General features: G+C 41.2%; 2 protein-coding genes across 4 annotated transcripts in view; one reads left to right on the top strand and one right to left on the bottom strand.

The window, feature by feature from the left end:
• The first annotated feature begins 29 nt into the window (after nucleotides 1–29).
• Nucleotides 30–3,534, top strand: CCDC121 (coiled-coil domain containing 121). Its single transcript, XM_019448939.2, has 2 exons — nucleotides 30–545; nucleotides 1,238–3,534. Exons 1-2 carry the CDS (start codon nucleotides 85–87, stop codon nucleotides 2,202–2,204), a joined length of 1,428 nt encoding a protein of 475 aa, XP_019304484.2. The 5' UTR covers nucleotides 30–84; the 3' UTR covers nucleotides 2,205–3,534.
• A 2,870-nt stretch (nucleotides 3,535–6,404) lies between these two features.
• The window catches only part of ZNF512 (zinc finger protein 512), a 33,998-nt gene continuing 26,571 nt past the window's right edge, over nucleotides 6,405–13,831 (bottom strand). For all 3 annotated transcript variants that reach the window (XM_019448987.2, XM_019448995.2, XM_019448976.2), the window contains 2 exons: nucleotides 12,823–12,921; nucleotides 6,405–8,396 (listed from right to left, as the gene is read on the bottom strand). In XM_019448987.2, the coding sequence (XP_019304532.1) occupies nucleotides 8,088–8,396; nucleotides 12,823–12,921 (408 nt within the window). In that variant the 3' untranslated portion in view covers nucleotides 6,405–8,087. The remainder of the gene's footprint in view (nucleotides 8,397–12,822; nucleotides 12,922–13,831) is intronic.

The raw sequence follows: 13,831 nt of genomic DNA on the forward strand, positions 1-13,831 counted from the left end.
GGGAAGGCGATGGGGTGGGGCGGGCGCAAGCGATTCCTTCCCTCCCGGCCAGGCTGCGCGCCAAGTTGGGACAGGAGGGGGGAAATGATGGGCTCGGAGGACGGCAGGAGGTGGCCAGGAAGAGAGGCACTCACCGTTGTAGGGAAGGGCCTGGGAAGAGCAGAGTTCCTGTCCCCAAAGCGAGCCGAAATGAGGTCCCCAGAGCGGGGCCCCCAGAGTTCGAAAATGAAGACAGTGCGTTTCTCTTTGGACCCCCAAGGAGCGAGGAAGGGAGCCGAAAGGGAACCGGCAGCTAGGGCTTATTCGGCAACCGGCAAGGTTCAGCCGATCCAGGTTGGACCGCCCGGGGCTGGGGTGAGGTGCGACCCCCGGAGTTGCTGGGCAGCGCCGAGACCCAAGGAGCACAAAATAGGAAAACCTTCCGCAAGGGGACGCCATTTCTGCGTGGCGCAGGACCCTAGCACTACTAGCGCTGCCGCCTCGGCAGTCAACCTCTGTGAATCACACGGGGACCTTGGAGATGAACCCTTGGATTCCCAGAGCAAGTAGGTACTGAAGGGGCGCTGCCCTCGACGGAAGTGTCCATGAAACAGGAAAGGTGGTAGAAAAGCCGGGAAATTTATTGTTACTCCCGACCACCCCAACTGTGCCTGTGGCCCCCCTCGTAGCCGCTATGGTGTTCAGGAACTCCCAAGGTTGGGTTTCACACCCACGCTCTGCCACTTGCTGGCGGTGTAAATCGTAGCCACGTCATTTAAAGTCTCTGAACCGGTTTTCTCCTCTTTAAAATGGAGGTGATACCTGACAGGGTTGTAGTGACTGTGTACTTAAACTGTAAACGACACTCATTTACCTTTACCATAAACTGTATCCCTCGTGCCGTGCAGAGTGTCAGGAGCATAATAGGTATGCAAAAATATTTTCTTGTATGAATTAAAGTACAATTGTGCATTTTGTATTTACTAAATTTTCATTAAGAATTGATAGGAGAGGGGCGCCTGGGTGGCTCAGTCGGTTAAGGGTCCGACTTCGGCTCAGGGCATGATCTCATGGTTCATGAGTTCAAGCCCCGCGTCCGGCTCTGTGCTGCTAGCTCAGAGCCTGGAGCCTGCCCAAGATTCTGTGTCTCCCTCTCTCTCTGTTCCTCCCCCGCTCGCACTGTCTCTCTCTCAAAAATAAATTAAAATTAAAAACAAAAAGAATTGATACGAGAATGCCTCACTTGTTCTTCCTTCAGGTTTGCCAAGGACTCTGGGAGTTCCACTGCACCGTGTGTTAGTTTAATAAATATAATTTTCAAGCCACAGATGCTAACAAAGTCAGAGACGACCTTTAAAGAAAAGACCATGACGGAGCTGAGGAAGGTGAATAGCCGAATAAAACAAACTCGAATGCAGCAAGAATCAGTAATGCAGGAAACCAAGCAGCTATACAATGAAAAGTTACTTGTCCAGACTGAAAACCAATTCTTTCTGGAATACCTAGACAAGGAAATTGAGGAGTACAGAAGGAAGCCTGAAGAGCTATGGGAACATTATTTACAAAAAAGTGAGGAGATTGAACAAAGGAGACAAGAATCAGCCTCCAGATTTGCAAAACAAACCTCAGTGTTTAAAGGGGAGCTCTTGCAGAAGGAAAACCTCCAATCCAATTTAAAGCAGCAGTTGCAGGCACTGAGGGATGTTTCCCTAGTAAAGGAGAAGGAGAGAGAAATACAGATGTTACAGGAGAAGAAAAAGGAAGCCCAAGCTGAGATCGATGCAAAGAAATTGGAAGTCCAGCTCCAGATGGTCCAGGAAAAAGCATTACTGGAAAAACAATTGAGTGAGCCAGACCCAAGGCAGTTGGGAAAAAGAAAAAGAGAAGAGCTTGAAAGGAAGGCCCAGGCCTTGGAGGCAGGAGCAAAGCAGTATACTTTTGAGTTCTACCATGACATGAGGAGAGAGAACCAGCAGTTAAAGAAGGAATTACAGCAGCAAACTCAGCAGTGCCAGGAGTTGGAGGCTATTAGGAGCTGGCTCAAAAATCAAAAGCAGCAGCTCCAGCAGGAACAGTGGTATATGGAGTGCTTAGTCAGGGGGAGGAACCGACTACAGGGAAGGCATAACCCGTGCCCAGGACAGGGTGCTCCAAAGACCACAATAACACCTCTCCTAATCACCAAATCAAATATTAATCCAAAGCAATTCCCAAAACAACACTGATTATATAAGGACTGGAGTAAGAATCCTCACGTGCTATATAGACTTGGTTAGGAAGGCTTTGGGATCTGACTGCTATGGTAAAACATCCATCATGATGTGTTAGTGTGAAAGATTAGGTGTTTTTCTTCCAATAGTACTGCTAGGTATTTGTGTGACCGGCATCCCTTAATTAGATTTTCCTTTAATTAATCTTGTTGATGAACAGGATGTTCCTCAAATCTCCAGATAACCTGATACCATTCCCTAAACACCTGTACTTCAAACTAGCTCAAGGAAACCACCTTGAGGAAATGAAAGGAAAAGGGTTGTGTGACTTCATCTAGCTAAATTAGATTTCTTTATATAAAAAACACCTTTTAAGACTAGCATTTCAGATTGACTTTATATAGTGCCTTCTGCTCTTTAAACAACCAACTATCCTCATGCCTCTTGACCAGCTCCACACAAAGGCAAAGTGTTTTTTAATCTTTTTCAAGTTCACAAGCAGTGGCCAAGCACTTCCCCCAGTTTTGAAGAGTGAAAAAGTAAACTGCAAGTCGGAGAAGAGCTAGGAAGAAAAAAAAGCACTGAGCAGAACAACCTTTTGTCTGATGCTCTGCCCCTCAACTGGGTAAATTGAGAAGGGAAGAGCAGAAAGGGGATGTATATTCGGTCAACTACTTTTGACAGTCTTTTCTGTGAAGAAACACTTCTGGCATTAATGAGGTGACTGAATGCCTCTGCTTGTTTTAGGAAAAGATATCAAGAAAAGTGTTAAAATATTTGGAAGACCTTTTAAAAGAGTCTTATGATATCTATTTCCCTAACATTCTAAATTCTAAGATAACAAGATCACTTAATGTTAACTATAATAGGTACTTCAGTTTTAGGTCACTTACTACATTTTCTTATTCTGTGTGCACTTGATAGTACATGAAATGCCTTTTGTAATTAACATGTGCCTTGTATTTATGTCTATTTAGAACTGGAAACAAGATTTTTAATTAGTATAGATGTTTAGTTTTTGAAATTTTTTTGCACTAAAAAATATAAACATTTTTTACACTTATGACATATTGATGATTAGACTATTTGAATGCTAAATCCTAGTACAGGGATATAACCCCATATTTTAACATCACTCCTCTATGGGGAAATATAATCCAACCTTATGTTTTCTAGAAATTGTCAGTGATAAGAAACTACAAAATAATTTTCATGAATTTTGTTTTATTCCTATGTAAAATGAACTTAAAATTGGCTTAAATTTTTTTTCTCCCTCAATGCCTTTTACCTCTAGCTTTAACAATTTTGTTAAATGTGTATTGTTATTAAAAATAAAATGTATATTAATATATCTGTTGATTTTTTTATTTTTCCGATGTAATGTATTTTCTACTCCATCACTCCTCTCTCTTACTACTACTTCTGCAAGTCTTATTCTTACAAATGTGCACATAACAAAACCACAATTTCAACGCAGAAGAGTAATATTTTAGATAGTATGCAGGTTCCTTAACTTGAATACTTCAGTTCTTGAGCTGAAAATACAGAAAGACTCAACTTGAAAAACATGGTAACCAAGACAAATTTGAAGCCCTATTCTCTGTGGATGCAGAAAACCACAGAAAAATATATACTAAGGCTGAAAAGGGGTTGGGAAAGTAGGAGTGATCTAGAATCTTACTCTGCTGTTAATTTCCCTCCTGCCTTTACTGTTCCGATGATCAAATTGGGAAGTGGATAACTTCCATCTCCTATGTTTATTTTTAATTCCTATCATCCCAGATAACGGATCTGGTGTATTGCTTTATGGCTGTCCCTTTCAGAGTGAGGCCTCTCTTAAGGGCTTGAAGACTTTCAAGGGTGAATCATCTGATAAAGGTATTTTGAAATCCATACCTGCAAGTGAGCATAGGTTGGCCAGGTACCATGTCAGTCTACTTTTTGTCTGCTTTGCTATGAAGAAAATTAAAACAGGGTGATGTTACAGAAAGTGCACTTAGATGGAAAAGACCCCCAAGGGGAAATTTAGGTTAAGACCTAAATGATTCAGTGAAGTCTACTGGACAAAAACCAGGGAAGAAGCCATTTCAGGCAACGGAACAGTGAGTGCAAAGGCCCTAAAATGGGAATGAGCTTAGCAGGCTCCAGGAAGAGAAAGGTCAATGTGGCTCAGGTGTAGCTGGGGAATGGTCAGAGAATTTAGGTGGAGGGGAGGGAGAGGAAGCTAAACGGGTTAGCAGTGGGAGTGGCAGGCCCTGTGGGACAAGGAAAGGGAGTGGCTTGAATTCTAAGAGCACTGGGAAATTATCAGGCTTTTAGCCCTTGAATGAGGTCTGATTGACAATTTTAAAAACTCACTACAGCTGTTCTGGGAAGCGTATCCAAGCCAGTAAAAATCAGCAGGAAACAATTAGGAAGCTATTGTCATCTAGGCAAGAGGTGATGATGGTTTGAACTGGGGTGGCTGAAATAGAAAGTGAACAGGAGACAGGGGTAAGAGCAGACTACAGGGGAGAGGAAAATGAAAGGTTAAGAATGAAGCACAAATGGGGCGCCGGGGTGGCTCAGTCGGTTAAGCGTCTGACTCCTGATTTCGGCTCAGGTCATGAACTCACAGTCTGGTATCTGTGCTGGAGCCTGGTTGGGATTCTCTCTCTCCCTCTCTCTCTGCCCCTCCCCCACACACTTGTGCTTCCTCTCTCTCAAATAAATAAACATTTTAAAAAAGAATGAAGCACAAGTAAAATTTCTAAAGTGACCCCTTTTAAAAAGAGGAGCAATAATTTGTGAGAGCTGATTTTTCAAATGAAGTCTTTCAAAAGAAATACATAAAATGAAGTATTTCAGACACACAATATAGAAAACTACAACAAACTCACTATCCACCTTAAGAAATAAGAACTTACAAATTCACTGTAGTCCCTCTGAATCCCAGAAGCACTGTCCTAAATATGGTGTTTATTATTTCTGTGCATGTTTTCATGCCATATATATATATATATATATATATATATATATATAAAACTATAAACATATACTAAATATATATTATATAACATATACATTTCCATAAACAATATGGAATATTTTTACATGTTTTTAAACCTCACATAAATGGTACACTTGATGTATTCTGTAACCTGCTTTTCCCATTTTTAAGATGTATTCATGATACAAGCCCTAGTTAATTTCACAGCTATACAGTATTCCACTGTATTTACCTCTTCTGATGATACACAATTAAATTATGTAGTAGAGTAAGCTAACAAAGAGACCCAAGCATGTATAATGTCTCAAAAAACAGATTTTTTTTTTTCTCTTTAATAGTCTCAGATGTTCCTGGCTAGCAATTAGTCCTTCATGGGGTGATTCAGGACATCAACCATTTTCCATTTTGTGCTCTACCACCCCCTAAAGCCATTTTATTATCTTCATACGGCCCGATGAAGGGAAAAGAAAGCACAGAGGTGCCCTTTCTTAAAACTTCTACCCTGGAGGTATCACACATCACTCCCATTCACGTTCTACTGGAGAGAAGTTAGTTAGCTACCCTTCACTACAGGGGCAGGGGATTGGAGGGCCAGGAACATAATCTAGCCATTTGTCCTATAATCCTAGGGGTCTGCAAAGTGAGAGCAGATTTTGGCAGACAGTTAGTAGACTCTGCTACATCATTCTTGTTTATGTCTCCTGGTACACCTGGGCAAGAGGATTTTCTCTGTATATACCCAGGAGTAAAACTATCGAGTCTTAGGGGCGTATTTTCAGCTCTACTAGATACTGCCAAGTTGTTTCCAAAGTAATTGTACCAATTTAAATTCCAAACCGTGCATGAGAGTTCACATTCCACACAACCTGGCTATACCTGATATTGTCAAATTTGTTATTCAAATGAATTTTGTTTAAAAAACTTAAAAACTCAATAGTATGATTAGGATACTCCTGCTGAGTGAGACCTGGCCTCAGGAAGGAAAAATTTTAAAAGTGCCTGCGAGGGTCCTGGATGAGACTGGACAAGTTTTCTACACTAATTCACTTTAATCTCAAACAAATGTATTCACTAACCAGCAGACTTCAGGAGCTAAAGAACCACTAAGACGCTGCATTTGGAACTTATTTCAAACCCACTCCCACGTTCAGCTGTTTTCTTACCCCCATACACTTTGTCAGCAAGGAGTCAAATAGCAGGTTGGAGTCAATGAACTGGAAACATCATTCTAACCGACAGTCATTTATTTCTTTTGTCATTGCCCAACATTCCCCAAGTCTTACTCACCAGAAATTAATATAGCTTCTTCATTTCTCCTCCCTGACAATCCTCATCTACTGAAAGGGTTTTAAGGGTGCAACTGCCAATGAAAATGTAGAGTGGACATACCGTGTCCTTCACTTGTTTCACGACTATCTATTTTGGCAGTCTCCAAATCTGGTTTCAATGCTCCCGTTTGAAAGTGGTCTTCACAAAAGCCCACATTTTAAAGCTATGTGGAGCAGCACAAAATACAGAGTTAAAGAGTAGTAACAGCCTTTCAGAATTTGAAAAGGTAGTGTTTATCCATATCAGGGTTAAGGGTCCTTGCTTTTTATGTGGCATATGCCACAAAAATTGGCAAGAATATATAAGACCAATATTTATGGAAAAGGGGAAGAGAATGTGGAAACACAACAACAGAGCTGGTCTAAACAATGTTCCAGAGAAAGCCAGCCTTGAAGAGAAGTAGCCCACTAGACATTAGCAGGTAGGCATGAGGTACAGAAAAGGAATTTTTCTTTCCAACTCCAGATAAATATCTACATCTGGTGACAAAGTCTCAAGATATAAAGAGGATAGAACTCCACATATAAAAGAGGATAGAGGACAATATTCTCAGAAAATTCCAAGAGACAGAGGTTGGCTAAAGGGAGGAATAGACTTAGCACGGCATAGACTAACAGGTAAGGTCAAGTCCAGGGGAGAAGGAATGTGCACCTTGGCTGCCAGTCTTAGTGGCATTACCAGGAACACTAGGATTCTGTGTCAAAACATCAAGTGCAATGTGGTATTTCTCAATCCATAAAACTGGGGGAGAAAACAAGCTTTAGGAGGGCACTGATCATAGCAACCAATGAGGCCTCAAGCCCCAGGAAAGATGAGGCAGTATTTATTGCTTCTTCTACTTCCTTCTTTCCAATCATTTTAATGTTTGCGACATTTTAATGTTTGGGCTGCTTTTCATGCCTGTGGGTCTAGTCAGTCAATGCTACTTGGGATAAACAAAACATTTCCCAGTAAAACCAGTGTAGCGAGGTTCTAGCTTTTTCATCCTACATCCATTTTCTTACATATTGAGAGAACAAACAGCCTCCATAAAATCTGCTTCCCAAGGAGACAGGATAAGCTTTTTACATGAGTGACAACAGTTCTAGCTTCTAGGATTGTTAAATCACAAATACAAAATGGTAAATCAGTATGGTTTTAAAAAATTAATTTGGAATTGTTTTATAAGCAAGATGATGGAATGACTACTAATCAATGGAGCTTCCAAGAACATTCTATAGCCCAGGAAGGAAAAGGACAACCAAACAGGTTTCTCAGTTTTGTACAGGGCAAGAGGGGCCCACAGTTGGCCTTAAGAGGGAGCTCTTTGGGCAAGATAAGAGAAAAACAAGAGGACTCCAATGAGGAATAGCAGGAAAACCTACCAAAAAGGGGGGGAGAGGGGGAGGGGTCAAAGTGAATAAATAGGGAGAACAGTGAAATTTACACAGGAGGAAGGAGCTGAGAAAGTCACAGCCTTACACAAACAGCTGAGAGAGTGCATTTCTCCTCACTCAGCCCCCGTGACTCAGTCCTCCCAGCACAGGCCCCCGTGACAATGGCATCATGTCCGCTTTCCTAGGAGCTTTCACACTGCCTGCCTATTTCCTTCCTCGTTTATGATTAGTCTTTGGGGCCTTTACTTTCTGGAATTGTGCTGGCACTGGCTCCTGCTCCGGTTCCTTACAGGAGGTCGACACTAGCAATTCCTCGTTACTCCTCCTCTGATCCTTCCCTACTCTAAGACTCAGCTCTGCCTCAGGAAGCTCGATGCCAGGCTGCTGCAGCCTTCGCAGAGACCTTCTGCTCCTGTGCTGCTGCCTCCGCTTTTCTTCTTCTTGCTGCCGCTGCTTTATCTTCATTAGCTTTTCAAAGCTTTTGGTTGTGGTTGGGTTTACAACGAACCAGTCCTACAGAGGCAAAATGGAAAAATCATCCAGTCAATCAATACACAGTAGAGAACATAAAGAATGGGTGTGGGAAGAATCTCTAAAAGGCACGGTTAGGGCAGAACACAGTAAGGAGGAAACAGGGAACCATAGCTTAGAACTCTGTACTTGAAACTGAAGAAATTCATCATGAGCAGTCATTATAAGCATTTATTGTGTAAGACGTGATTTAGGGTACTTCAATAAGTGATCCACGAAGTCTGATCACTTAGCATCATCCCACTCATCTATCTCCTTTGTAAAACTCTCATGAGATATAAAGCATTGGGTCATAGGAGATTTTTATCATGATAGTATTTGCATGCAGCCAGACCGCCTGGGTGCAAATCTCAACTCTGTTTCTGTCTCTGTGACCATGGGGAAATTACTTAATTTCTCTAAGACTCAGTTTAAAAAATTAAGAGTTAAGGAACATGGACTCCAACTATGAAATATTCTTGCAGAAAAAAAGAAAGAAAGAAAGAAAGAAAGAAAGAAAGAAAGAAAGAAAGAAAGACAGACTTCAATCTAAATCAAGTGATCTGATCAGTCTTCTAGGTCTAACAACCAGTTTATAGGAAATACTCTGCTAGAGGACCACCACCACAGGAATGTAATCAACAAAATCCAAAATGTGCATATATGACCTTGTTTCTTCAACAAATAAATTTGGGGTGGGGGGAGAGGAAAGGGAAACTTCTAGACCTGCATTGTCCAATGAGATAGTCACTAGCCACATGTGGCTAATGAGCTCTTGAAAAATGACTAATCCAAAATGAGATAGGCTTTCTAAATTTTTTTAATGTTTTTATTTTTATTTTTTGAGAGAGAGAGAGAGAGCATGAGCGGTGAAGGGGCAGAGAGAGAGGGAGACACAGAATCGGAAGCAGGCTCCAGGCTCTGAGCTGTCAGCACAGAGCCCGACACGGGGCTCGAACCCACAGACTATGAGATTGTGACCCGAGCTGAAGTCGGACGCTCAACCGACTGAGCCACTCAGGCGCCCTGTTATGCTTTCAATATATAACAAATAGACATGAAATTTCAAAGATTTAGCATGAAAAAATATAAAGTATCTCAATAATTTTTTACTGACTACATGTTCAAAAGATAGTATTTTAGATATACTGGATTAAATAAAATATATTATCAACATTAATATCACCTGTTTTTCTTTATACTTTTGAAATGTGGTTACTAGAAAATTTTAAATTACATACATGACTCACATTACATTTCTATTGGATAGCACTCTAAATTAAAACATACAGTATAGGGGCGCCTGGGTGGCTCAGTCGGTTAAGCGTCCGACTTCGGCTCAGGTCATGATCTCACGGTTCTTGAGTTCAAGCCCCGCGTCAGGCTCTGTGCTGATGGCTTAGAGCCTGGAGCCTGTTTCAGATTCTGTGTCTCCCTCTCTCTCTGACCCTCCCCCGTTCATGCTCTGTCTCTCTCTGTCTCAAAAATAAATAAATGTTGGGGCGCCTGGGTGGCGCAGTCGGTTAAGCATCCGACTTCAGCCAGGTCACGATCTCGCAGTCCGTGAGTTCGAGCCCCACGTCAGGCTCTGGGCTGATGGCTCGGAGCCTGGAGCCTGTTTCCGATTCTGTGTCTCCCTCTCTCTCTGCCCCTCCCCCGTTCATGCTCTGTCTCTCTCTGTCCCAAAAATAAATAAAAAAACGTTGAAAAAAAAATTTTTTTTTTTTTAATAATAAATAAATAAATAAATAAATAAATGTTGAAAAAAAAAAACATACAGTATATGGACCTTTTTTTTTTTTTGCTCCTGATTTGAACAAGCCAACTATGAAAAAAAAATTATGAGGCAATCAGGGAAATTTAAATAATTTAAATAATAACTAGGTATATAATGATATGCAAGAATCGTTGTTAATTTTTTTTAGGTGTAATGATGGTTGCGGTCATATACTTTTAAAAGTCCCTATATTTTAGACACAGTGAAAGAAGCAGTGACAGTTGACAGGGTATGTGAAATTTGTTCAAAATATGCCTTTAAGGAGCACCTGGGTGGCACAGTCAGTTAAGTGCCTGACTATTGATTTTGGCTCAGGTCATGATCTCAAGGATGGTGGGATCAAGAGTCAGGCTCTGCTTTAACAGCATGGAGCCTGCTTGGGTTTCTCTCTCCCTCTCGCTCTCCCTGCCCCTCCCCTGCTTGTGTGCACATGCACACACACTCTCTCTCAAAATAAATAAACTTAAAAAAAAAATAAGCCTTTAAGGAACAAGAGAAGTAGGTGTGGTTATAAATGAAAACAAGATTGGCCATAAACTTGTTGGCCAATCTGTTAAAGCTATTCATATCTGTTAATGCTATTCATTACACTATTTTGTCCGTTTTCATGTATTTGAAAATTCCTGTTTAAAAAAAAAGTAGTGTAAGAACATGCGAGGCAGAAAGGGAGGAACAGAATAAAAATGTTTTACCACCACATATAATTCATAAACACAGGCACAAATCATTGAACAAATGCCTGGGGAACAAGCCCCAAACTAAGTGAAATTTGTTGGTTCCAACTTTTTAAGAGGAAACTGGAGAAAACTGGTTAACTACATAAAGGCCAGATTTTGTCAGGAGATAATTTTTTTTTTTTTTAGTGTTTATTTATTTATTTTTGAGACAGAGGGAGAACATGTACACAAGCGGGGAAGAGGCAGAGAGAGAGAGGAGGACACAGAATCCGAAACAGGCTTCAGGCTCTGAGCTGTCAGTGTAGAACCTGACACGGGTCTCAAACTAAGGAACCATGAGATCATGACCTGAGCCAAAATCAACAATCAGGCACTTAACCAACTGAGCCACCCAGGGACCTTGAGATAATTATCTTTTAAGTACTTCCTGAAGCATAAAAAGGTACACTATTATTATAAAAAAAAGATAGGACTGCATTCCAGAAGAAATCTCAGACATGGAAAGGGCCTCCCAAAGCTTAAACTGGTAAAACAACAAGAACCACATTTGATGACACTAACTACAGCCCACATTGTTAAAAACTATTAAATGTGAGGGCAGAGAACAGCTGAAGGTGCTTGCTATTTTTCCTTATCAGGCAACAATAGTTTCTGCAGTCAGATATTCCAAGAGAATGCACTCTACTCCTTTAGCTTTTGCAATACGGGTATTTAATTATACAGGAAACAATTTCTCTACTCACCTATATTACTAAAAACTTGCCCTAAGAGAAAAAAAAGACTCACCTTTCTGAACTTTAAAGCATTTTTAAAAATTTTTCTTTCAAATGTTTATTTTTTGAGAGAGAGAGAGAGAAAGAGAGAGAGAGCGTGAGCAGGGGAGGGGCAGAGAGAGAGGGAGACACAGAATCTAAAGCAGGCTCCAGGCTCTAAGCTGTCAGCACAGAGCCCAACAAGGGGCCCAAACTCACAGACTGCGAGATCATGACCTAAGCCGAAGCCGGACACTCAACCAACTGAACCACCCAGGCACCCCTGAACTTTAGAACACTTTTACACAGAATTTGTTTTTTAATTGTCAAAATGTACAAACCTTCAGAAAAGTTCTAATAGTTCAATGAACCCTAGATTTACCATCGTTAACCTCTCTTTCCTTTCTTCCTTCTTCCATTTGCAATTTATTTTCAGGCGTATTTCATCCCTAAAAATTTCAGCATATATCTACCTAAGAACAAGGGCATTCCCCTGCAAAACAATACAATGATCACATTTGGGAACATTAACATTGACTCACTATGATTATTTAATAGAGTCGTATTCCAGTGACTCCAGCTGTCTCATTAATGTCTTTCATAGTTGTTTCTTTGCGGTTTTTTTTTTTTTTTACGTTTATTTATTTTTGAGACAGAGACACAGCATGAAAGGGGGAGGGTCAGAGAGACAGGGAGATGCAGAATCTGAAACAGGCTCTAGGCTCTGAGCTGTCAGCACAGAGCCCGATGAGGGGCTCGAACTCACGGACCGTGAAATCATGACCTGAGCCGAAGTCGGTCACCCAACCGACTGAGCCACCCAGGCGCCCCTCTTTTCGGTATTTTAAACAACCTTAAAAACAGGTTGCTCCACAACATTAATTAGAATACTAGAAAACGGAAGTATGGAGAACGTCAGGAAACAAGAATTCCAAAGGTGTAAACTCAGCCTACTGCCCACATGCCTGATTTAACTGAATTTAAAAGACTCAGAAGAGCTCAAGGATGCTCAGACTTATACTGACTACAAATGCTTTCATAGAAAATATAATTATGCATCTAATTTTACAAAGTATTTTAACTCCAATGTCTCCAGTAACCACTTTCAAGCTACTTTCCTTGGCAGTCCTAGCCCAACACAACACACAAATTCCACCTTTCTTGGGGCACATGTATGGGTTCCAAGGATTACAAAAACATGATGGGAAAAGCAGGGACCTCACCTCGGCGTGGACAGAGTTGATGTGATACTTGACACCACTCTCTGACACAAATTCTTTTTGACACAGAAGACACTTGTATTTTCCAGCCACAAAGTTTCCCTGTTTTTGAGAGAGAAAGAAAAGGGAATTACTGGTAAATTCAGGAACACGTACCTGGGCCATGTGTGGGGATTGTTAGAGATGAAAAGAGGGGATTTTCCTTCAGCAAAGGTAAGAAGGAAGAAAATCCAATACAGCAATATACCTGGGAAAACCAGATTTAGGCAGACTATTACCACTAGAAATCTATCCTAATATAGTTCTGTACATAATACCCCCACCCCCTCAACACAACCTAAAGTATTCCTACTTTTATTATGTAACAAATCACCCTTTTCTATCTTCCCTAGTTTCTGTCACTTCACTTCCAGATTCTCTTGGTTCCTCTTCCCACATGATCAAACTCCTGAAGTTCACCAGAGGCACCAATGTATAATTCTTCCTGCTATAATCCACTGCTCCAAAGAGTGCCTTGCAAATCCAGAATTAGAGGTGTATTGTCCATAATGCCTAGTTTAAGGACTCAGAAACTAAGATCATGATGACAAACACCTAAGCACTTGTGGCCAGATCTGGGTTGGATGCCTACACTCCCTTGCTGCTTTGAACTGAGATTTCTCTCCCCTCCTGAAGCTCTGAGTGTCCATGGTGCTAATTTTGTGTGAGGAGATATTTCTGAATGGAATTAAAAAGTGGCAGCAGTCCCCATGTCTGTGAGTCAGAGGGCACCTGGGTCAACACAGAAAAGATGCAGTGAGGTGAATATCTGTTTGCCTGACACCCAGGGCTAGAGTCTACCTCCCATCCCCAGAGGCTATATAATTCAGGTGGGATTAGAGGATCTTCATCATCCAGATAAGCACATGTAAACTGATTCTAGAAATTTTAAGGCCCAATAAACAGGGCAGGTCCAGGGCAGGACAGGCTCAGGTAGAAAAAGTTACCTCCCTGATATAGACTCAAAACTAAT

This window comes from Panthera pardus, unplaced genomic scaffold, assembly GCF_024362965.1.
Source record: "Panthera pardus isolate Hobbes unplaced genomic scaffold, ASM2436296v1 HiC_scaffold_26, whole genome shotgun sequence".
NCBI classification, from domain to species: Eukaryota; Metazoa; Chordata; class Mammalia; order Carnivora; family Felidae; genus Panthera; species Panthera pardus.

Excerpts from the sequence above, each read along its gene's own strand:
- CCDC121 (XM_019448939.2), top strand. The coding sequence starts at position 85 with ATGATGGGCTCGGAGGACGGCAGGAGGTGGCCAGGAAGAGAGGCACTC. Across the intron at positions 546-1,237 it reads CCCTTGGATTCCCAGAGCAA|GTTTGCCAAGGACTCTGGGA; the intron begins GTAGGTACTGAA and ends TTCTTCCTTCAG.